Genomic DNA, 23,409 nt, shown 5'->3' on the forward strand with positions numbered 1-23,409 from the left:
AATTATTGCAACTGTTGAAGCTTGAATCTAGTGTTTAATGTCAGTTTCTGTTAGTCTGGGGTTCATTAGTGGGTTTGCTGGCTTCTCTGCTATGGGTTCAACTAACTAGGCTCCAGTAGAGTGGGAGACTGACTTAAGCAAATCCACTTTGATACTCATTCTGATTGTCTGCAAAATTTATGTCCTTGTGGCAGAAGAACTCTTACAGGTTTGCTGCTTCAAGGTCAGCTGGGAAACCTGATGCTTTGGTTGAGACAGTCTTTGGTAACACGTCACATAATCAATCGCCCATCACCTTCTCCTGATGCTGTTGGCTAAATATATCACAGGTTCTTCTGGTACTCAAGGGAAAAGCCTTTCAGATACCGAAGGCTAGAATTATCACTTTTGCCCTTGGACCTGTCTAGCATGAAGAACAAACTGGAACCAGAAGGCTTTTGCCTAGATATTAAGAGTGACTCAAAACGGAAGCAGCCAAAAAGTTGGAGTTGCCATTAATTAAGTTAGCCAGAATGGGGCAACCAGGAGCATCAAATAGCTACTTAGGGAAGGAGATGCTCACTACGCACTTAAGTGAATATGATGACACTGAGTGTAAGGACTTGGGTGGGCTGGGGGAGGGGAGGACTCATTAGCATGTAAGTGGTATTTATTCAGTTCCAAGAAATATCCCTAGGCATAGAGGAAAGACACAAACAGGCCCAAGGAATAAATTGTAGTGTCCAACTTTATAATGTCAGGTGGGGGCTGATTAGAGAGCTCAGAGAGAAACTAAATTCGACTCAAGGACAGAATCAAGCCCCACAGGATGTGCTCTGAATACACACCCACACATATGCCTACATATATGCAAATACATTTAAGTGTGTGTGTGTGTGTGTGTGTGTGTGTGTGTGTGTATTTAAATACAGATTTGTGTAAAAAAAGGCAATGAAAAGGGCTGAGCAGGAGTGCTGGGTAGGGGAACCCTGGCATCTTTTACATGTTGACTGAGATAACCCAAATCCCAGAGAGTAGTTTTCTCTTCTACTGGTCACTTCTCTCTCTGAATGGTTTTTCTTTTCTGTGAGATCTTGGAGGACAAATGGAAATGGTATAAAAGATTTGACTTTGTTGTGAAAAATTCCACAACTAAATTTGCATTTTTTTACACAAATAAGCCAAATGAGCTTGAGTGTGGACAGTATGATCAGTGGGAGTCTGTGAACAGCTTTATTTTAGGACTGACATCGTTAAAAACAGTCTGATCTGTAAAGCTTACACCCCCTCAGGTGACGCAGGACAGCTGCCATCTGTGAAAGGTTTCAAATAATGATGTAGGACAGAGTCCTTTTTAATGTCTCAGAGGGGAACCCTACAAGGCATTTGTAAAACCAGCATAAACACATTGCTTAATCAAAGACGTGACCTAATGAGACTAATGCCTTGAAACTGTTTCATTTAAATTATCTGTGGTAAAGATAACGAGAAATGTGGTGATTTAAGAAAGGAAAAAAAAAAGCCTGCTGTTTGGAGAAATGGTCGATGTGCCCAGCTTGCTCAGTGTCTTAGCAAATCCTATCCCAAGATGAGTATGGGGCTCTTATTCTGCTTTTCTATAGCCCTGCATACACGAGGTATTATTGCCCACGCTTCCTACCAGCCCCCATGCTTTCCCCAGATTCCTTGCTGTGTATGGACATCCCTTTCGTTCCTTATGCAGAACCATGCGCCATCTGCAACATTGTCAACAGGCTGAGTTTTTCCACTGTTGGTTATGTTTCTTCAGACTTCTCTCACAGATATAAGAAAACTACTTGTCAAAGTGTTGAGTTTCTACAATGAGATTTTTTTTTTTTTTTTTTTTTTGCTGTCACAAGAGGTGACCTAAACTTCTTAGCTATGGCATCTGTGTCTGCAAAATAGTATTTACTTTTACTTCCTTGAGGTGCTCACCAAAGCCTTTGCTGTCACTAGCTGCTGTGCTTTTAAGGTGTCTGGGGGTGGCTGTGGAGTGTATGAGCCTGTGTGCAGATCATGCAGGGCTGGGAGCAATATGGAGGGAAGGAGTTCCATGGGCATTTTGTGTACACCCACGGACACTTACTTATGCCCTAGTTCCTTTGTAGGAAAAGATTGAAATTAGGAAGCAAGAGCTCTGCCATTAAATCATCATGCCCTTGGTTTGGAGTGAAGCTTTTCCATGGGCATAGAACATGGCCACTGGTCATCGAAAGGTACCCTGGATTTAGAGAATTGTTGTCATACATTTATTTTAAAGGCTTCTCGAGTTTTATAGACAGAGAAAAAGAAACAACAACAAAAACCAAAACAAACAAACAAAAATACCACCCCATGATATTATGGAAAGAAAAACAATTCCATCTGAGTCAATCAAGTACATTGTGCAGAATAAGCCTATAGGCACATAATGTGCACTCCTACGGGACTGTGAGCTGTGTGCTTTGAGCTGTACTGCTCTTTCTTCACAGTTCCTTTTGTGTTTAAGCAACACTTGACTGCTTGTTTAGAAAAAAAAAATCACTTCCATTGGTTTCTACTGAAGAGTCTCTTAGGTGACCTCATTACCCATCTAAGTTCATTGAACCAACTGTTAGGCATACTTCTTAGCTGGCTTCTATTGAGTTTGAATTGCCCATGCTCTAAAACAAAGTACAAATAATGCTATGGGATTTCTGAAACAAGTTAGAGTGTGGCCCTCACTTAGCAAATAGGGAAATAAAAGCAAGGAACACATCACTCACACTGAGCTCAGAAGACCTGCCTCTGTGCTCTAGCAATCAGACCCGAACCCTGCAGGGCCACACTGTTAACATCCCTGGTTGAGGTTCACTGCATCCGGAAGCAGCAGCTACAAAGCAGGGTAATGAGATGGCTTCCTTGCCTTTCGGATGGGCCTGAAGGTCAAGTTGGTTTATTTGCTTTTAATTTAGCTGAAATTATAGGCCACCTGAAAGATCCCTTTGTTGGGAACAGTTTTTAAAACAGCTGCACAAGCCTTTGGTCCCTCTCATTTTCCTCCGACCTTTTCTGTTTGCAGGATTAGGAAAGTACTTGGAGGCACATTAATCTTGCCAGCGTTGTCAGGAATGATCAGCGAGTTTTATTAAAAAGCCCTGATTGCCTGAAAGGCGGCCTTGTCTGAGTCTAAATGGAAGGGGCATGTTAAGATCTTGGGGCATGCTGTTGGGACCCCTGGTCTTGCCCCCTGGACTTTGAGCTGACATTCTGAGAGGAAGTGCAGGAGCCTCGCTTTGTTGAACAGACTGTGTTTGTGGGCAGAGCTGGCCCTGGCATCATGCACTGCCCAGGCTGCACTGGGCCCAAGGCTCTGTTGTTCTTGCTGCTCCAGCTGCTTCTGCTACACCTGGACCCAGCCAATGCCACCTTCATCAGCATCAACCAGGGCCTGAGGGTGATGAAGGGTAGTTCTGCCTTCCTGTCTGGAGATCATCTGAGATTTGACATCCCTAAAGAGAAGGATGCTTGCAGAGTGGAGGTGGTGATGAATGAGCCTGTAACCCAGAGGGTTGGGAAACTCACTCCACAGGTAGGTCACATTTCATTTCTGTTCAGAAGTGTGTGTGTGTGTGTGTGTGTGTGTGTGTGTGTGTGTGTGTGCAGTGTGGGAAGGAAGAGGGAATAGGTGAACGATCTCTCAAGCCATCATTACAAGTATGTAACATATTTGAAACTAAGGCATTTAAAAACACAGGCATGGGATCACTTTTGAATACTCTTAAAATTATATTTGCTTTTTGTGTATGGACTTGGGCATGCCACAGCATTCGTGTGGAGGCTAAAGAACAACTTGCAGGAGTTGGTTCTCTCCTTGAATCATGGGGAGTGAACAGGTCATTGGTCTTGGTGGCAAATGCCTCTATTTTCTGAGTTACCTTGCCAGCTCTGTTTTTGAACATCTTGAGTAGGTTTGGATAATAAGCCTGCCACTGACATGATTTAATCTGAATTATACTAACATATCATAGGAAGTAAGGGATAAACTCACACAGATGTGCACACTTTTCTCTTAACAATGCACTGTTATCAAGAAACCTTTCGTTGCAGCTTCTCTTTTCATTGCAGAGAATTTCCGTGTCTTACCTGGTGCCTTGACCTTAGAGAGTAGCAATTAATCCAGTTAGAAAAAAGAGGATGTAAGAAAATCGCAGGTTTCTTGGTCTTTTATTTTAAGGTAGGGGGAGAGAAAGGGGGAGAGAAGTGCGGAAAAGAGGGAGATCAAGAAAGAGATTGAGAAGGAGATATTGAGAGATTGAGAGAGACAGAGACAGAGACAGACAGAGACAGAAACAAACTGTAGTGAGTGGTCACTTGGAGGGCATGCTCTGCCCAGCCTTACGGGGCTATTCTCTCACTCACTGCAAGGGAAAAAAAATCTTTAGAGAAGGGAGCAAGGCTACTAGGCTGTTTTCTTAATCAGGTTCTATTAGTTTTGAGACATTCTTAGGTCATGCTCAGACCCTAGAATATCAAAGATAAATCACTATGACACATGTGTGTGTGTGCATGTGCACATGATGACATATACAAATGTGTGCATGCATACATGCATATGTGTATGTGTGCATATTTATGTGGTCACACACACACGTCTGTGATAATCATATTATCACAGACTTAAGACCTCCAAGTCATCTCTGATTTTAAGGCAAATTTCTACTTATTAGGAAGATATTATGCAACAGAGACAACAAATACCCAGCCAGCTTAGGAAAATTTTGACTGTTTCAGAATATCTCCAAGTGCTCTTGTCTTCTACTGTTTGCTGATTATTTGAAAAAAAAAAGTCCAATGTGGTACTGAATGTATGTGTGTGTAAACATGACAGAGAAAATGGATTTGCAGCATCTCAGGTGGACATGTGATCTGCACATTCTAGAATTTACTTCTTGCTAACTCACTAAAACTCTAAGCTTCATTACTGGCTTACTGTGTGCCAGAGATATGTTTACAGAAACATTGTTTATTTCCAGTTTCTTTTCTCCTAATTTTAAATTCTTATAATTTCAGAAAAAAAAATTCTTAGGTAAAGTCTGTTTTGAGGAGAATTTATGCTTGTTTTAGAGCTACAGAGGTTCAGCCCTTCCCAGGGATTTCTTTATTATGAATTTTTGAATTAAGCATAGCTAAGTGCATATGTGTACATATATCCTCCCCCACCATAGCTAAATAAACATTATTCCTTAATAGAGCTTAACAGTAAGCTTTTAGCTAGGCACATGTGAACCCATTCCTAGCAAGAGTATTGTATTAGCAACACCCTGCTGTGTAATGGACAGTTTTGTGGGATTTGCACAGAAATGCTTTGTTTAACATCTGTTCAATTAGTGTTTTCATTTCATGACTGAAGTTTGTCTTAGAACCAACAGGTTCATTCCCATTGCATATCTGGAAAGCCACTTGCATGGGTTCGTGCTACTGCCTTCTGTCTCTATAGTCTCCTGCGTAGCTATTTAGACAAGTCAATGGCAGTACGCTGTCTCAGATTTCAGGGCAAGACTTCTCCACCCTGGGCACTCCACACCTGGGTCAAGGCAAAACATCTTCTGGGTGGAAAAACACCTTGGTTTAGTGCTGAGATTGCTGTTTTTGAATCTGAAATACAGCATTAAGAAAACATCTCTAGTTTGAACCACTTCATTGTCATTAAAGTGAGTAATGAGTCAAGAATGTGTGACAATTTAATTATAAATTGTAATTGAAAAGCAGTTGAAGTGGAAAAAACCAAAGCTAGACAGTAATTAGAAAAGGATTTAGCTCTCCTTTGTTTTAGTTAGTAAATTTATGGTCAATCATGGTTGTCGCCTTTTATAAAAGGAAAACATATTAGGAAACACAGAACAGATGTTTCTTTTAACAAAGCAGATTGTCTCTTTATTGCCATGGCTATTTGTCAGTGATATGGGAAGGGCTTCCCTTTATCTTCTCCCTGCTTGTCAATTCAAAAGACGACCAGAAATTCATTCTTACTAGTGAGAATGTTGTCTCAGGGTGGGCTATGGCCTCTGGAAATCTTTGAGGCCGAAAAGGTGCTAAGGCCATCACAGAGGCACAGATGCATGCATGGATGGATGGATGTCCACAAGGATGTTTCTCAGGACTTTGCTACCTTGGTCAGGGTAATGGGAGGATCTTGACTTGGGCAGAAGCCTTAAAAATCTACACAATGAAACAGAAACCCAGGGACCTAATATAAAATAACTATTTCTTTAATGATTCTTTATGAGATGATGAGGTTAATTGTAACTGTATTTAAAGAGTGTAATTGTCTTTGAATCTTATTGGCCATTTGGTTTGTTTGTTTGTTTGTTTTTTTCCTTATAACTATCAGAGTTGTCATTTGCAAGTGTATGAGAGACAACTACAGATTCTCTTTGGCTCTACTCAGCTCTACAGCACACACTTCTTTGAACATAAAGATTTCATTTAAAAAAGAAAGACAGAACAAAACCACAGAGAACAATGTGTTTGTGGGTGGGTAAATGTGTTGTCCAGATACCCAGAAAGACCTCTTTAATGCATTTGCTCTAAGCTCCTGAAGTGGATAAATATTCTTTTTGATAAATAGTAGAGTTTTATAAAACATTATAGTTTATAGATGTCTAGTTATTTAAAGATGTAACATTCATTAATTTGTTTGACTTGCTTGGATTATTATAATTTAGACATCAACCAAACACAACTATAAACAATATGACAAGCAGGCATAGGGGTAAGAAAGAAGGGATCTTTGGTTGAAAGATACTTACACCCATATCCCTAATAGAATATAGGCACCCCCACCTCCCATTCTCCATGCTTCTCTTTTTGAGACAGAGTCTCACTAAATAGCCCAGACTGGTGTGAACAAGTATCTTGGAAAGAAGCCGTGTCTGCCAAGACTGATTGACGAATTAAAGCTTCAATCTCTTATTCCCTTTAAGGAGCTTTGGTTTTGTTTGTTTTGCATTGGCACTGGCCTTGAACTTACTAAGTAGCCCAAGCTGAGCTTGAATTCATGAAGATCTTCCTGTACCAGCTTTACAAATGCTGGGATGGAGAATGTGTGTTGCTACCACCAGCTGTCACATTGTGCTTTGGAAGTACCTACCATACAGCTGGAGGATTAAAACTTTGCCCTGGTGTTCTCATAGACATTTCTTTCTTCCTGTGAACTAGGCCTTTGATTGCCATTTTCTTCCCAATGAAGTAAAGTATGTTCACAATGGATGCCCAATTCTGGATGAAGACTCTGTAAAGCTTAGACTTTACAGGTAAGTGGCTTAGAACCCTTTCTTATTATTTATTTTATTTTATTTTTATTTCTGCCAGATAGTTATACTGTGTACGTCATGGGCACTTTCTATGACGATATATTGTCATGTGGGAGTCATTATAATCTAGTAAAAATGTAAACAGCAGCAGTTAGAGATCCGAGTGGGTGAGGTAACTATTGTAACAGTATCTCATTCTTGTCTCTTCTTCCTTGGGATCTTTCTATAGATTACTAACTTTATTTTTTGTTTTCCTCCTGTCTTATGCAGAGGTTTTTGTTACAGTGTCCTGTTGCAGTAAATATTAAAATATATTTGGCTTATCTCTTTATTCCCCCCCCCCCAGTCTCACTCCTCAGGTACCACTTTAGTATGGAGTCGATCAAATGGACTTTGTCACTCAGTCATCAAGCCACCCCCTCCACATAATTCCCTTCCCAGGTGGTTCACTCCACCTGCCCTACTGCCTTTGTCCCAAGTGGGATTACTACCTTGGCATCTAGTTTCCTCCACCACCCATCACAAACATCACTTCAAAGCCTGGTAACTTTTCAAATGGGTTTATATAATAGATTCTCAATTCACAAACCCTCTACACAATAAGATTGTATTCAATAGTCAAAGACACAAACTGCCCTTCTATATGAGATAAAAGACTTACAGAAACCTTTAAAATATTCATATCTATCTTTTGCAGATTATGGCCACCAGGATCTAAGTCTGCTTTCTCTGGCTCCATCTTGATCTTCCTTTAATCTCTATTCCTCTTTCATTTTCTTACCTTTTCTGCACCAACCTCTCCACTGTCTAATCATGTATCACCTTAACATAAATCTACAGTGTCCCATTACTTAACTTTGATAGTCTAACCCACTACTGTGACAAAAGTCACAAATACAAGTTCCTTATAAGAATCTGATAGACATTTATTACAAAAATTGAATGAAATCCTTCAGTATGATTGCCAGCTGCTTAGTTATAGGAAGCACAATATTTTTCTCTTCTAGATGTTAAATAATACAAGTATGTTTAAAATCAATTATGAAATTAAGCATAGATTCACAATATAATTCTACAAAATACCTCCCATCTATATACACAAGAGGAAAATCTATGCTTATACAAAAGCTTACCCAAATGCTAACCATGAAACCTTATTCATAATAGATAAAAGGCTGAATGAATTGAATTGATGAATGGTATAACCATACAATAGAATATTATTCAGCCACAAAAACTAATGATGTCCTCATTTGCGCATCATGAACTGACCCTAAAACATTATGTCAAAAGAAAGCAGCCAGCCACAGAAAGAATTGGCATCATATGGTTCCATTTATATGAAATAAATGGCAGTTTCATAGACACAGAAAGTAGATTAGTGGTTGCCAGAAGTTGGAGGAGGGGAAACTGGGGAACGACTATAGTTGAAACCACCAAACAAAAGTCACAACCAAAATGCTGTGCTCAAATAGTGGTATGGCACCAAGGAATTCCCTAGGAAGCTACAACATCAACATGAAGGGGTGTTTGATCTTTCCAAACTTTAGAGTCAAAAGCAAATGAAGCTCAAAAAACTTGGCAGGAAAGGCTAGGAAAACTGATTCATCATATTGGCTTCCAGACCCTTTGACTTTCTAGTATGCAACATTGGGGAGGGACTGGTGCGAGGTAGGGTTACAGAAAGTGTCATGCACTTTATTTTGAGGACATTTGTAATAGAGCATTAAGAAGGGCTGGAGGCAAGGGACCAGGGAGTAGTTTGTTTTCCTTGAATCTTCTTTTCAGTTTCTTTGTCAAGCTATCTAACGGTTCTGGGCCTCAGTTTCCTCATTGGTGAGAAGGGGTGGACAATGCCCATTGCAGGTTCCAATGATGCTTAAGACCTTATCAACACAGCTAGACCATATTACAAACTCACCAGTTCAGAGTTGTATTGTCAGGACATGCTCATTATTTATCACCTTTCTCACTTCTGTAGCATGATCTCTAGTTGCCTCTGCAAATGCCCCAGAACACATGTATTATGGCAATAACAAGTATTCATTCAGTTTACATGGCAAGTGCTGAGCTGATCATCCCAATAGGCAATTCTGAAGGACAAAATATCTTAAAACTCAGTACTTCTTCAGTCCCAAATTGTAACAACCCAGCCTTTATGCTCTTAAACTGTGCATGAGCTAGATTTGAAGCAGGGTTTGCAAGATATGGGTAATGAGGGAGTGGTAAAAAAGCAAACAAACTATTGGCACAAAAGTGGAGATGAAGCCATGGGAACATGGAGAGGCCAAAAGTAGTAGAGGAAATGGAACCAAATTTCATCTGAAGTACACATTTTATAAAGGAAAATTTTTGTTGTTAGTTTATTTTGGTTTTGATTTTCTTTGAAATAGGGCCTTGCTAAGTTGCCCAGGCTAGCCTCAAATGCAGTCTGTATTTCAGACTTTTCTCTAACTGGTAATAAAACTGATCAGTGAGTTTTATTAAAAATCCAGGCTTGCCTGAAAAGCCTCCTTTGTCTGAGTCTGAATGGAAGGGGCATGGTAAGGTCTTAGGGCATGCTGTCAAGACCCCTGCTCTCCCCTCCCAGACTTTGAGCTAACACTCTGGGAAGAAATGTTTCAGGTTGGATTAGAAGCATACATCATCACATTTGGCTCATGAGAGCAATCTTTACAATAAGTGTACAAGTCTCAGAAGAATTTGAGCATCAATAACATGACCTTTATCCTATTCTCTCACCAGGTTTACTGAAACAGACACCTTCATGGAAACCTTTCTCTTGCGGGTCTATCTCTTGGAACCAGACTGTAACATCATCCGTTTGAGCAGCAATGTGTTGGAAGTGACTGAATTCTATGGCTTATCCCAAGCCATTGATAAGAACCTGCTCCAGTTTGATTATGATAGGACAGCCAATCTGGACTGCACCATCAGACTAGACCCAGTGAAGACTCAGCTGCCAGCCCATGGCAAGCTGGTTGTGGTGAATCGTAAGTCAGAGGGACCTCGTGGAGATCAGCCACACAGCTTTTTCTCTGAGACACGTATGTATCTCTTAGTAGTTAAGGTTACTAAAACTGAACAAAATGTCTAAATACTCATCTTTCATATTGACAAAGAGTTCTGCTTAACAAATATAGTTCTTAGCTTGTTGAAAACTCTGAACTATAGACTTAGTGAGATGACTCAGTGGGTAAAGGTTACCTGTTACCTGACCTGAATTCAACACCTGTAACCCACATGTATCACTTGGTGGGGGCACTGGCCTTCAAGCCTGATGGCCTGAATTTGATCATCAGGTCTACATGGTGGAGGGGAAAAACTAACTTCCAAAAAACAAATAAAATTAAAATGAAACTAAAAACACACATTAAAAAAAAAAGAAACAAAAGAAAAAGTCAGAGTAGTTATAGCTGTAGATTTGGGATCAGAATCAGAAACACCTGGGTTTGATGTTTGTAGTTTCCTTTATTAATTTAGTTATCAGTGGTTTTAAGCCTCTGCTGGATGGGAAAAGAGAATAGTCATTCTACAGGGCTGTGTAAAGAGGGATTAAGGACACAGTGTGCTTAGCACGAGCCTGACCCATCTATGATTATAGTAACAGACAGCAGTGGTGAGAGTGGTGTGCTCTTTACTGAGTAAAATTGGGTTGTACTCTAATGAAGACTGTAGGTAGCAGCTAGGATTGACATCCAGAATGTTGATTAAAATGCCCCTTGTAGAATTTGTTGTTACTATGTTCTACAGTACTTCCTGTGTTAGACATACAATGGGTACATTTTGAACACTTGCTGTCTGAATAGTAGTGTTCTAGCAACCATGGAAAGACTAAGAATAACCATAGTATTACCTTGAGTTTTGGACAGAAGCTTACAGTTAAAGACAGTTAAAGCTGAACATCAGTCAATTTTGTTATCACAGAGCACTTGTTTCATGTATTATGGAAACGAGAGTCCCTGAGCACCATTCCCCAGCAAGAATGAAAATACAGTTGGGAGAGACAGTCTTTTAGGGATAGCTCTGGGTTCAAAAAAGTCAGAACAGGCTTATTCAAGGGGCAAGAGAAGGGTTAAGGGAGAGTTTGCTAAAAAGACAAACCAGGGGCAAGGAGGTGGAATTTCTGTGGGTAGATAGACCACATGAGGTTGTATATGTAAACAGAAGCAGCAGCTGAGCTGTGACTGTCCACAGTGAGCCACTGGCATATTTTTCAGAGGTATTCAAATACCACAGAACCAATCTTTAATTATTTTTTGTTCAACTTAACTTTTGGTAGGTGAACCCTGATTAGACAACTGATTGACTGGTTTTTGTTTGTTTGTTTGTTTTTGCTTTTTCACTAAAGAAGTTTATGACCTTTCAGAACAATGACAATCTAGTTGGTAAATAATTGGAAGGTACTTGTGCAAGTGTTCTGGGGCAGTGAGTGAGGATGTGTCCAAGGCAGGAGGATGAATTTTGAGTTTGTACGATTGTTGTGTTTAAGTGGTTGTGTTAACCCAGTACTGTGCATTCTAGAGCTAGGGGCAGGGCTGAAATGTCCAGACGAAAGCTGTGTCCTGAAATCAAAGCAAGTGTCAAGTCTTAAAGTGAGCTGTGAAGAGTTCCTGCTGACGGGGTTTCACTATCAACACATGCAGCCCCCTTCACCCAACGTTGATTACATCTCCATTCAGTTGGATCTCACAGACAGAAGGAGTAAAACCATATACAAGGTAGAGTTTGTAGTTGTGTGTTGGTGTCCTTACCTGCTTCATTGTAAGAAAGTGGTTCTGTATGGGTGCCCATGCTGGTGTCTATGAAGAAGAGTACCTGTGCTGCTGAGGGCACAACTTCTAGTTTGTAGGTTGTGCCTAAATTCAGTATGTAGTTTTACAAAAGCAAAAACAAAAAACAATCCACACCATATCCTGCTAGGCACCAGCAATGGTGGACTCACCAACTCCCATTGCCAGATTGCTGCCAAGCTGCTTGCACTTCCCAGGTTATCCGCCCCCTGTGGCTGGCCTGCAGAAAGCTGGCTACTGCTAGCTCAGATCCTCTTAGCCCTGTAAAATGATAACACTAGTGATTTGTAATATGCCAACCTGATTTATAATGGCAAATCTCCAACCCCAAAATGACCACACAAAGAACACAGAACCCAATTGATATAAACACAAGCTGCACACCTAGACTGGATAAAAGTGCCCTACACTGCTCTATTGCCCATCAATGAAATCCCTGGCTATCCAGGGCTATTCCAGGCCATGTGGCCTCAGCTCATCTTCTTCTCCTTCTTCCATCTTTTTCCATCCGCTGTCTTGTCTCTCTTTCCTCTTTTCCCTCTCTAAAACTTTTAGCTCTTCCCTTTTCTAGTGTTCCCCCTTTCCTCCTTGACATCAAGGCATCTGCCCTGTAAAGCCACAAGGGACAGAGAGGCAAGGCAGCCTAATGTTTTGGCTGTAGCAGACAATCATTTATGTACATTCAAAGCTTAGGACAGAGGGCTGAGGGGATGGTTCTAAAAGCTTCATCTTTCTATGTCTTCATTTTCCTCACCCTTCTCCTTTGGGACTTTTCACAATGAATTGATGATCAAAAGTGGACAAAACTTTATGAACTATTTTACATGTTACTCTAGTGTTCACATATTCTACAGTTTATGTGAGAAGCTGGGGAAATGGTGACCTGGTTGACACACTCCATATTTATGGCTGTATGAGATGATCCAGGGGACCATGGGCCTCCAGTGCTACTTTCTGCCTTCCCACTAGCATTTCTCTTAACAAACCCAGGCTAATGGTGAACATCATCACCCACGGAATTGGTGATCCCCAAATGATTAGAAAATAATGAAACAAAACCACAGAATTTTGTAGTTGAGGTCTGGAAATGAAACTTAGAGGGAATCTTGCCTAACTAATCAGCCAAATCAGCCCAGAAGCTTTTCAAAGCTCAGCTTTCCCTATGTGTAGCTAATAGTTATGGTTGTTGGTATCCAGATTACTTGGGTTCATATATATGTTTAACTATCTGTCTGATTTTGGACTTTATGTCTTGATTTCTTTATCTTAAATGAGGTTACTGGAACCTAACTCTTAGTAACTGAGGGAATTAAAAGACTCTTCTAAAGTCCTTGTTGCAGAGCTTGGCACATGCTAAGTATGTGTATATTATTGGTAGTGTAAATAGCTACAAATGGAAAGAACCTGTGATCAACCAGGTTTGACATAATAGTGGAGGCCAGCCTCTTGTTTCACAGTGGTGGCCTAGCTATTTATCTGTGGGTCTCTTATGGTTGACTCATTCAAAACTGGATTGTGTTTCATTAGTATGTATTGTCTGGTCTGGTTGGTTTGTCATAAACCCTTTCATTACCAATGACTTCTTGCCTCCATTTAAACAGCTGATATTTTTCTTTCTGATTGATTTTTTATAATTGTCCCCTCACTGTGTCAAAGGCTTTGTTTTTAGGTCAGTTTCATTGTGAGATTGTCTATCTAAATGAGCTTCTTGGTTTTTAAGCCTTAACCTCCTGTGTAGTCATTTGGACAAGTCACAAAACAGATCCACATATAGGTGTGATGACAGTATGATCACTAAAGAAAACATCAAAAACTTGGAAATATAGGAAGAAAACGAAACTGATTTTATTGATAACCATTTGTCTTACACACAGACACGCAGTGGGGATATGTGCTCCAGGGCTCATTTTTGTTTCAAGGCATCAATTCACCTAGAAGCTTAATTAATGAAACAATTAATTGATCCATCAATTCATAAGTATTTAAGTTATTAATTATGTATTAAATAAATATATATTAGTTAATTATCAGCCCTGAGGATTGCATGGAGACACATGTATGCTAGACAAGTACTCTACCCACTGAACAACACTCCCAGGCCAGTTTCTTCTATGCCTTTAAAGGGCATTCTCTTCACATTTGTCTTTGTAACACCTAAGATTATGTTTTATAGCACAGTGAAGTGCAAGAAGTAGCTTTTCTCCATATAGCCAAAATTTGCAGAACTATTTGATAAAAATATGTACTTGTTTTGTTGAAGCAACATTCTACAAAACTAGATAGTAGAAAATCCTTCTGTTGTGCATAAAGAGCAATAGGCTCTCTAGTGTCCCATACTTCTTTCTTTGCTGGTACAATCCCACACTCTAATGTCCCCCCTCACCCCCCTGCCCCAGACTTCATAACCTGATTGGTTGCAGTCAAGGCCTTCACATTCCTTATCCTTACAATTTTCTTGGCCATTCTTGCCTATCAATTAGGTGATTTTAAAGCTTCTAGATTGCTTTAAACCAATGCTAGATTAAAACTAAGTTCTTGGAAGAGCTGGCATGTTAGGACTTTGCCATGAATTTCCTTATTCAGAATAATCACCTCAGTTCCTTCTGACAAATGCCATTGTACATGTGTATGGGAAGGAAATTCTTGCTCCATGTGATTGAACACTTACTAAATCCAGTCCATAGAAGTTCTTGTGGAACTACCAGGAACAGAATGGTGTCTTTTCATTGGTTATTGGTGATAAATAGGAAAGCAACTTTTTGGTATAATTTTCTTTTATCTGGCTTCTTTCCTAAATTCAATTATTTTAAGAAATTTTCAATTCTCTGGGTTTCAAAAGACCATAATTATATCTTCACTAATGATGATAATTTGGGCCTCTCTTTTTCTGTAATTATTCTCTTTACTTCTGCTCTCCTCCACACTGGTTTGACCAGAACAATACTAAATATAATGTTGCTTGTAGGCATTTTTTGTCTCGGGTAGTCTATCTATTTCAGCTGTACACATTGTCCTTTTCAACGCGTCTTGCCTTGATTCTATCGATTTGAAATGAATGTGGCCACTCTGGTCCCTTTCTACATCATAAGCTTGGGTTATACTTTTACTTTCAATCTTTCTATGAATCCCAAGTGTCTTTTCTGTGAGGTTCATACAGCTAGGCATTTTCTCAAAATTTCAGGATATTTCTTTCTAGATCGAGAAAATATAAAGTATTTTATGGTACTAATGGATATATGCAGATTTTTCCCCTTCATCTTATTCATGTGTTCTTGTCAGTTAAAAAGAAAATCTCTTCCTAGCATGTGCTAACCCTTGGATTTGATTCTCAGTAACTCTCTCTCTCTCTCTCTCTCTCTCTCTCTCTCTCTCTCTCTCTCATGCATGCCCCATATACCTGTCCTCCAGAATACAGTGTATTTCATGAACTTATTTTTACCTATTATATATTATATAAATAATTTTATAATGTATTCCACAGGCTGGAAATAATCACTTAGTGTTCCAGTACTTTTCTGGCACACACATGGTGTTGATCTGATCCCTAGCACCACAGGATAGCAAGCTGATATCCTTTAACCTATATTAATATTATTTAAAGTCCAGAATTTCAGGGACCTCTTTGGAGTCCTTCCTATGTTTGGTGAAGATTAATCTGATCAATCTTTTCTTCTGGCACTTCCCAGGTTCCATCAACACCATTGGCAGTTTCATTTCTAATGTAAAGCTATTGTGTTTTAATATTTCTTACATCTTATATCTTTTAAGTAAGTACTATAGATGTTTGTAATTTTTTTTTACACTTTTATTTGAAGACTACTTTTATTTAGATTTAGCACTACACTTAATTGCTTTCAATGTTCAGTCCTAGCCCTTTAAAGCCACAATTCATATACTACTGTTGTTTTTCAGTAACACATCATGGGCAGATACTTTAATCCCCGGAGCACCTCAGAATATTGCTCATCTTTGTCACTACAGCAAAGAGGGCTGTCTCCTCTGATTCTCTTTTTTCAGATGTTGCTTGCCAGTTTGTGAACCTTTGAGCCAGTGCTTTGGCTGGAGCATTGAGAGGAATAGAGTGGTGGGGAGAGAGGTTCCATTTGCTCAGGAACTGATAGAATATGGTTTCATGCTCTCTGAGCCTGGCAGATGTTTTAAGCTGCTTTGTTGTCTCAGGGGTAATTTTCTGATTACTCTGGAAAGCTCCATCTTAGAGCCCATCCTTCTATCTTAGAAGGGAGGGTTCACCCCCACCTAACCTGGGCCACTACCTGCAATATTTCTGAAGCCAGTAGAATATGATTTATCTCTCCAGTTTAATGAAGAATGGTCCTCTTAGGTCAGGATTCAGGATGACCCCACAGCAGTCCTCTACCCCATGTGACCTGGGAGCACTCACATGTTACTTGCTGACATACAGAAGGACAACTTGAATCTAACAAATGTCTCTAACTCCTCAGGGTATTCCAAAATAGATGTGAAAACTCTGACCTCTCAACTATTAAATGAGGATTAGCCACCATTTTTATACTTCTGATGACTTAGATTTCTTGGGGGTGGGTCCTAAAGCAACTCTGTGCATGTCCCACCTGATGCTTGAGAGAATGGGCATGGCATTACCCCAACCTCAGCCTTCATGGGTTCACTGGGAGTCAGCATATCTCCCTGCTCTCCAGATAAGCCATCTCTTGTCTCTCTAAATATATCTATATTCCTCTAGTGAGTGTGGGTATTCCAGAGTCTGGAATCAACAGACTTACATACATTTTGAATATAGCATGTTCTTACTTTTAAAATCTCAATCTCTCTCTCTCTCTCTCTCTCTCTCTCTCTCTCTCTCTCTCTCTCTCTCTCTCTCTCTCTCTCTCTCTCTTTTCCTTTCCTTCCTTCCTTTCCTTTCTTCCTTTCCTTCATTCCTTCCTTCCTTCCTTTCTCTCTTTCTCTCTCTCTTCTTTCTTTCTTTCTTTCTTTCTTTCTTTCTTTCCCTTCCTTCCTTTCCTTCCTTCCTTTCCTTTCTTTCGTCCTTTCCTTTTTTCTTTCTTTTTCTTCCTTTCTTTCTTTTTTTGTGAGTTTCAGTTGAGACTTATGCAGAATTATCATCTGTCAGTCTTTCACCTAGATAAAGTGAAGAACTTGCCTGAACATTCCTTTCCAACACCAGACCCAATATTCAGATTTCAGGGGTGTGGGATAAATTAAACGTGATGTTGGTCACTGAGCCTGCTTCTCTCAACAGTGGGTCACATCAGTCCCATAATAGCAAGGATCTAGTACTCTCAGCTTTTTCTTCCCACTGAGACATCTCACATGCCACAGTGCCCTTTTATGAGTGTAAAAAATCTTACTTACACTTTTGGATTCCTCATTTGGGGATGATGCATGTTCAGTTGAGTGGTCATTGGCTGTTCCCTTGTTCTGTTAGGCAAATGGACAATCCTCTTTCAGGTGCACAAGTTCACAGGGTGAAGACCCTTCTTCCCTAGCCTTTCCCTGCCCTCTTTGAAACCACATGGGCTGAGAAAATTAGTGATTCCTGTGCCAGACACTAACTTTATTTTAGTGGTTTCATTTAAAACAAAGGAGTCTAGAGTTTTCATTTATAGGTGAGAGAAACAAGAAATTTAGGAATTATAGAACTTGTCTAACATCATACAAATAACAGCTTCTGAAGAAGCAATCTTGGGGCTGAGACACCAATCAGCAGGTAAGAACACTCTGCTCTTGCAGAGAACCAACGCTCACACGATGTGGCTCAAAACCAGCTATATCTCCAATTCTAGGGGATCCAATGCCCTTTCTGCCCTCTATAAGCTTTTGTATAAATGTGATGCATATACACAGACACACACCAAAATAAATACATACATTTTAAAAATACAATCACACACATGGTTCTTTCTGATATCAGAGTAGGTGCTCCCATTCCAGGCCTTTTGTGTATAGTGGACTCAACTGGGAGCTCTAAAGTGGAAGTTTTCTAGTTTCCCACTTTGGAATAATTAACACATGGCAACAGTTCCTGGTGGTCAGCAGGTGATTCTACATGTAGTTGGTGGTCACATCTGGAACATCCTCTGGTCTGTAGCTTTGGTACATGCCTTGTCGTTAACCATGCACATTACAACTTCATTCATACCATTCTCTCTTTTTAATTTTTCTCTCCTTCAAAAGTCAGAAAGTGCGTGGTTGCCTGTCTATATCAGAATTGGCATTCCTAACCAGGCCCCAAAGGCTGCATTCATGGCCATGTTTGTTCTGGAGGTGGACCAGTTCATACTGACCCCTCTGACAACCTCCATTCTGGACTGTGAGGAGGATGAGACTCCGAAACCCTTGTTGGTGTTTAACATCACTAAAGCCCCACTCCAAGGCTATGTGACCCACCTTCTGGATCATACCAGACCCATCTCTTCTTTTACCTGGAAGGATCTCAGTGACATGCAAGTTGCCTACCAGCCACCAAACAACAGCCACCCTGAGAGGAGACATTACAAGGTAAGAAGGAAGGGAAAAGAAGTGTCCAGCCTGGTGGATGTCAAAAAAGTATTTGAAAGTCTGTTTCTACTAACCCTCAGCCTGCTAGATACTCAGTTTCTCAAAGGTGACTTGATTTATGCATGTAATGTAATACAGTTCAGGACTTCCTGAAGAGACGTTGGTTTGGCAAATTAAACCCCAATAGGAAGTAAAACAATATGAACCAACCAGGGCCCCCCAGAGCTCCCAGGGACTAAACCACCAACCAAAGACTGACCCATGGCTCCAGCAACATATGTGGCAGAGGATGGCACTGGCTGGCATCAATAGGAGGAGAAACCTTTGGTCCTGTGAAGGCTTGTTTCCCCAGTGTAGGGAAATGCCAGGGTGGTGAGATGGAGTGGGTGGGTATGAGGGGGAACATCCTCATAGAAGAAGGGAAGGGGAATGGGAGTGGGAGAGAGGGGAACGGAAAGGAAATAACATTTGAAATGTAAATAAATATACAAAATATCCACAAAAAGTTGTTGTTTTCTTGCTGAGCAGTGGCTTCAGTTCCAGTCCATGGCTGCCATATTGAAATATAGGTGGACAGCGCACAGCTGTAGCTCTCAGTTATCTAGAGAAACCAGAAGTCCACACCAGGGCTATACTACTGTGGGGTGTGAAAAGGGTGGGGACAGGAGATTGCTAGCTGATAGCCTAGTTTCAGCTTCAGTAAGAGACCCTATTCCAAGAAAATAAGACAGAACAGGACACAAAACATCTTTCTCTGACCCTGTGCACACCTCAGACTTGTGCCTTTGAAGTGCAGACATTCTATACATACCATGTTCTTACATACATATACACATAAAATGATAAATAAGTAAAGAAATAACACTAAGGTATATGTTTCAAAATAGTTTGTATAGAGGATATTTATGTTCCCAACACTGGGAAATAAATGCAAGAGATGATAGTACAGATATGCCAGTTACCCTGATCTGAGGGCACAGTGTAGGCATGAATGTCTGTGTGATACTATGCCCTAGATATATACAATCATGATCAATTAAAGAATTGAAAACAACCAAAAGTAACAGGTTTGAAATGAGTGACCTCACAAAATAAGTTACTTTCTGTAATAAATTAACACCCTGTTCACATGGTGTTCTTAATGAAATAGTTAATAATAGCCCTGCACTGGAAACAGTGAGACTTTATTGAAGTGAAATGTCTAGAAAGGGCAATTATATAGAGACATAAAGCAGATGTTGGCACTTGGGCAGGCTGGGTGGTAAGGAGAAGGCATAGTGATGGGCGTGAGGTATAATGGAAAAGCAATTGAGTTCATTTAGGAGAAGATTGTACTACCTGGTAAATTTATGTGTATTTAAAAGGGGTGATCTATATGCCATTTTTATCAATTGGCTATACATTTCATTTTAAAAATAGAATTACATTTAAAACAGGAAAGAACAGCAACATCAAATCTGGATTCATCTTTGCCTTATGTGCATGTCTGTGCATGTGTGTGTATATGTATTTATGTATGTGTGTTCATGTGTGTGTGTGTGTGTGTGTGTGTTGGGGTATGTCTGTGTGTGCCTGTGTATCTTCTGTGTGTGCATGCCTATGTGTCTATGTATGTTTGTGTGCATCTAGGTATCTTTGGTGTGTCTCTGTATATGTTAATGTGTGTGTGTGTGTGTGTTTGTATGTGTCTGTATGTGTCAGTGTGTATGCATGTGTGTGTGTGTGTGTATGCCTATATGTTTGTGTGTATATGTGTCTGCGTGTCTTTGTGTGTACATGTAGCCCATAACTGAAATGTCTTTAAGCCTGAATGTGTGTATCTGTGTGTGATTCATGTTAATCTGTTTGTTTCCAGATGGAGCTAGAGGTATATGACTTCTTCTTTGAAAGGAGTCCCCCCATTACAGTCCACATCTCCATCAGAACAGCAGACACAAATGCACCGAGGGTGTCCTGGAATACAGGTGTGTGTGTGTGTGTGTGTGTGTGTGTGTGTGGTCCTAAGGGAAATGCAAGAAAGTAGATGGGTCAGAATACTCCTTTTATTCCATTTCATCCTTGAGGCAGTGGAAACCCAGACAGACCAAGAGCAACAGCATTTGTTGTTCTTTTTCCTAGTAGCTAGTGAGAAGCTGAAATCCAGCATCCTCGAATCTTCAGGCTATATTTCTTTTTGGGAGAGAGATCATAAACATGCCCCCTTTTAACTGAATGGAGAAAGTGGCTCTTATGGTACTGACTGAGAGTAAGACAGAAAGACAAGGTCTCTAACTCAGATTTTTGCAGAGGGGTGGGAGCAAGGTGCAGCCTGGAATCCACTGTCCTGCTTTTGTTGGGTTGTAAGGAAACCAAAATAAGTAGTTAATAACTTAAGCAGCTTTTAATGGGGGTTTTACACTGCCATTCAATTCCAAGTGGACTGGGAATATGATTTATATATTTAAATCAGAAGCAAATATGAAATGAAATGGCTTTTCCTTTTTCACTAATACCAATGACATTCAAAATGTACTTCCAAGCAGTTCTGTGATTGTGTTAGAAGGAATACATTCACGTCTGATTTCAAGTTTGTTTAGGTTGATAATTCGGGCTGTTTGAGGGATAATGAAAAAAATGAAGGAAGTGCTCAACCAAAGTTGAGTAGCAATGCTGCATTTGTGTAGGTTACTGTTTTCTAGTGAGAAGATGGAATCATCTGTGTGATATATGATGCACAGATGCATCAAGGGAGCTGCAGGTCTGGGTCTGGCAGCTGCAGAAATTATAATCCTTTTCAAAATGAACTTTTATATATTATGAAGTTTGCATTGGCTATTATTGAAAACTTGGAGAATATATTAAATAGGATGACTCTTCAGTTTTTCCACTACATATAATATACATAAAATTGCTGTTAGCATTTTGATGTGTTGAGTGTCTTCTAGTCTTCTTGGATGCTCCTATGATATATCCATGATGCCTTGCATGTGCTGTGTTGTGTATGCACAGATCCCCAGCACCACTTCAAGAACCCAGGAGGCTTCTCAGCAGCCATGGACTCATTTGCATATGCTTGCTTTTTTTTTTTTTTTTTTTAACTCCTAACTCTCCCCTACCCCTCCCCTTCCTTTCTAGCTCCCTGGTCTCTCTTCCTCTCCTCCTCCCTATTCTTGCTTCTTTCTTTCATTCTTTTTTGTTTGCTTATTTGTTTCTACAGCCATAGTTGTCTTAACCCAATTTCCTCAGGAAACAGACCTTTAGGTAGATCACATATTGACCCTGTCCTGAAAAGGCATTAGACTGATGTCTCTATAACAATGCCCAAGACAACCAACAAACTTATAAAAAGACAGGTTAGCATGGTTCTAGAGCATCCAGCCCATGACTAGTTAGCTCTGTCACTTTGGGGCTGTGATGAGATAGTACATTGTGGCAGGAGCTTGTGGAGAAGCAAAGCTAATTACTTTGTGGACAAGAAGCAACAAAACAGAGGGAGAATTCCATAGTCACCTTCAATGGCTTGCTCTGGCAACTTAAGATCTGCCCCAATGCCTCTTAAAAACGCTATCACCTCTCTCTCAGTACTGCTACCCTGAAGACCAGGCCTGTAAGATGTAGGCCTTTAGGTGATGACTCATAGTCCAAGCTACAGCAGGTGATTCGGCTGAGCTGGTCACAACTTTTCAGTAAGATATATGGGGTTCTCTGTTATTCTGGTGTCTCTATGAAGCAGATGCAACCACTGTATTTGAGAAGAGTTTGAAGTGGATGAAGAAAGGGTGAGGTGTCTGTCAAGCCCTAGTTCTATTGAGAGCTAAGACTGCTTGATGCTGATACAGTGCTTCAGCCAGAGTCTGTTTTATTACCAGTGAATGAAACTCTACAATCTTCCTCTGGCATACTGAGTCTGAGGAGAAGTTTTATTTTATTCCTTTAGTGAATAAATCCATCTCTAACTAAAGGTTAAAGTAATGCATGTTCTATTTTGCAAAGCACCAAGTATTCTACATTTAACATCCTTAAACATTGCCAGGTACAGTAGTTCTTTATAAGGATATTAAAGCACTATTCATTCCCTACCCTATGGGGTGTGTGCTCCATAAGTCATGTGCAAAACCCCTTCTGACTCTTGTCCACTTAGACAAGTTTCTTATGGACTCATTCAAACTAGGGACCTCTCTCTGTGATCATAACTTCTGCTCTTTCCTTCAGTATTTAGTTTCAGACACCATCATGGTTGTTAAGGATACATCTTAAGGAATCAATTGTCATTTTGAAATTAGAGCAAAGTTTACTAAAAACACAAGCAATACTCAATTTTCATAAAAAGCATTTAAAATATAACTTTTAGATAGGTTCATGAGTGAAAACTCATTAACCTTAAACAGATGTATGGGATGCATAGAACTGCAAAGGACATGTTTCTGTATTTTCTTGTAGGTTTGAATCTCTTGGAGGGGCAGTCTCGGGCTATCACTTGGGAACAGTTTCAGATCGTTGACAATGATGACATTGGTGCTGTGCAGTTGGTCACCATTGGTGGCTTGCAACATGGACGGCTTACAGTAAGAGGTGAGTGGTTTACCTGTTCAATTCAAAATTGAACCCAGGGACTCTTCAAAAGCCAATCATGGAACTAGGGATAATGTCATTGGTAATGTGTTTACTCCTCAAGTATGAGCACATGAGTCCAATTCCTAGAGCTGCACAAAAGGCCTGTATGATGGTGTGTGCTTTTAATCCCAGCACTGGGGCTTTCTATCAACCAGCTTAGCCAAATACACAGGATCCATATATCAGTAACAGACTTCTCAAAAACTAAAGTGGGAAGAACTAGAGAGATGGCTTTCAAACTGTAGCATGAG

At 40.1% G+C, this 23,409-nt stretch overlaps 1 protein-coding gene across 1 annotated transcript in view; it reads left to right on the forward strand.

Annotated features, from left to right (window-relative positions):
• Nucleotides 1-3,298: 3,298 nt before the first annotated feature.
• FREM1 (FRAS1 related extracellular matrix 1) overlaps nucleotides 3,299-23,409 on the forward strand; it is a gene marked incomplete at its 5' end in the record, with an annotated part of 108,380 nt that continues 88,269 nt past the window's right edge. Inside the window, 7 exons of the mRNA XM_080939991.1 lie at nucleotides 3,299-3,550; nucleotides 7,180-7,274; nucleotides 10,020-10,321; nucleotides 11,799-11,995; nucleotides 18,242-18,565; nucleotides 20,421-20,529; nucleotides 22,985-23,116. Coding sequence (XP_080796117.1) covers nucleotides 3,299-3,550; nucleotides 7,180-7,274; nucleotides 10,020-10,321; nucleotides 11,799-11,995; nucleotides 18,242-18,565; nucleotides 20,421-20,529; nucleotides 22,985-23,116 — 1,411 coding nt within the window. The remainder of the gene's footprint in view (nucleotides 3,551-7,179; nucleotides 7,275-10,019; nucleotides 10,322-11,798; nucleotides 11,996-18,241; nucleotides 18,566-20,420; nucleotides 20,530-22,984; nucleotides 23,117-23,409) is intronic.

This window comes from Micromys minutus (genome assembly GCF_963924665.1).
Source record: "Micromys minutus genome assembly, chromosome: 28".
NCBI classification, from domain to species: Eukaryota; Metazoa; Chordata; class Mammalia; order Rodentia; family Muridae; genus Micromys; species Micromys minutus.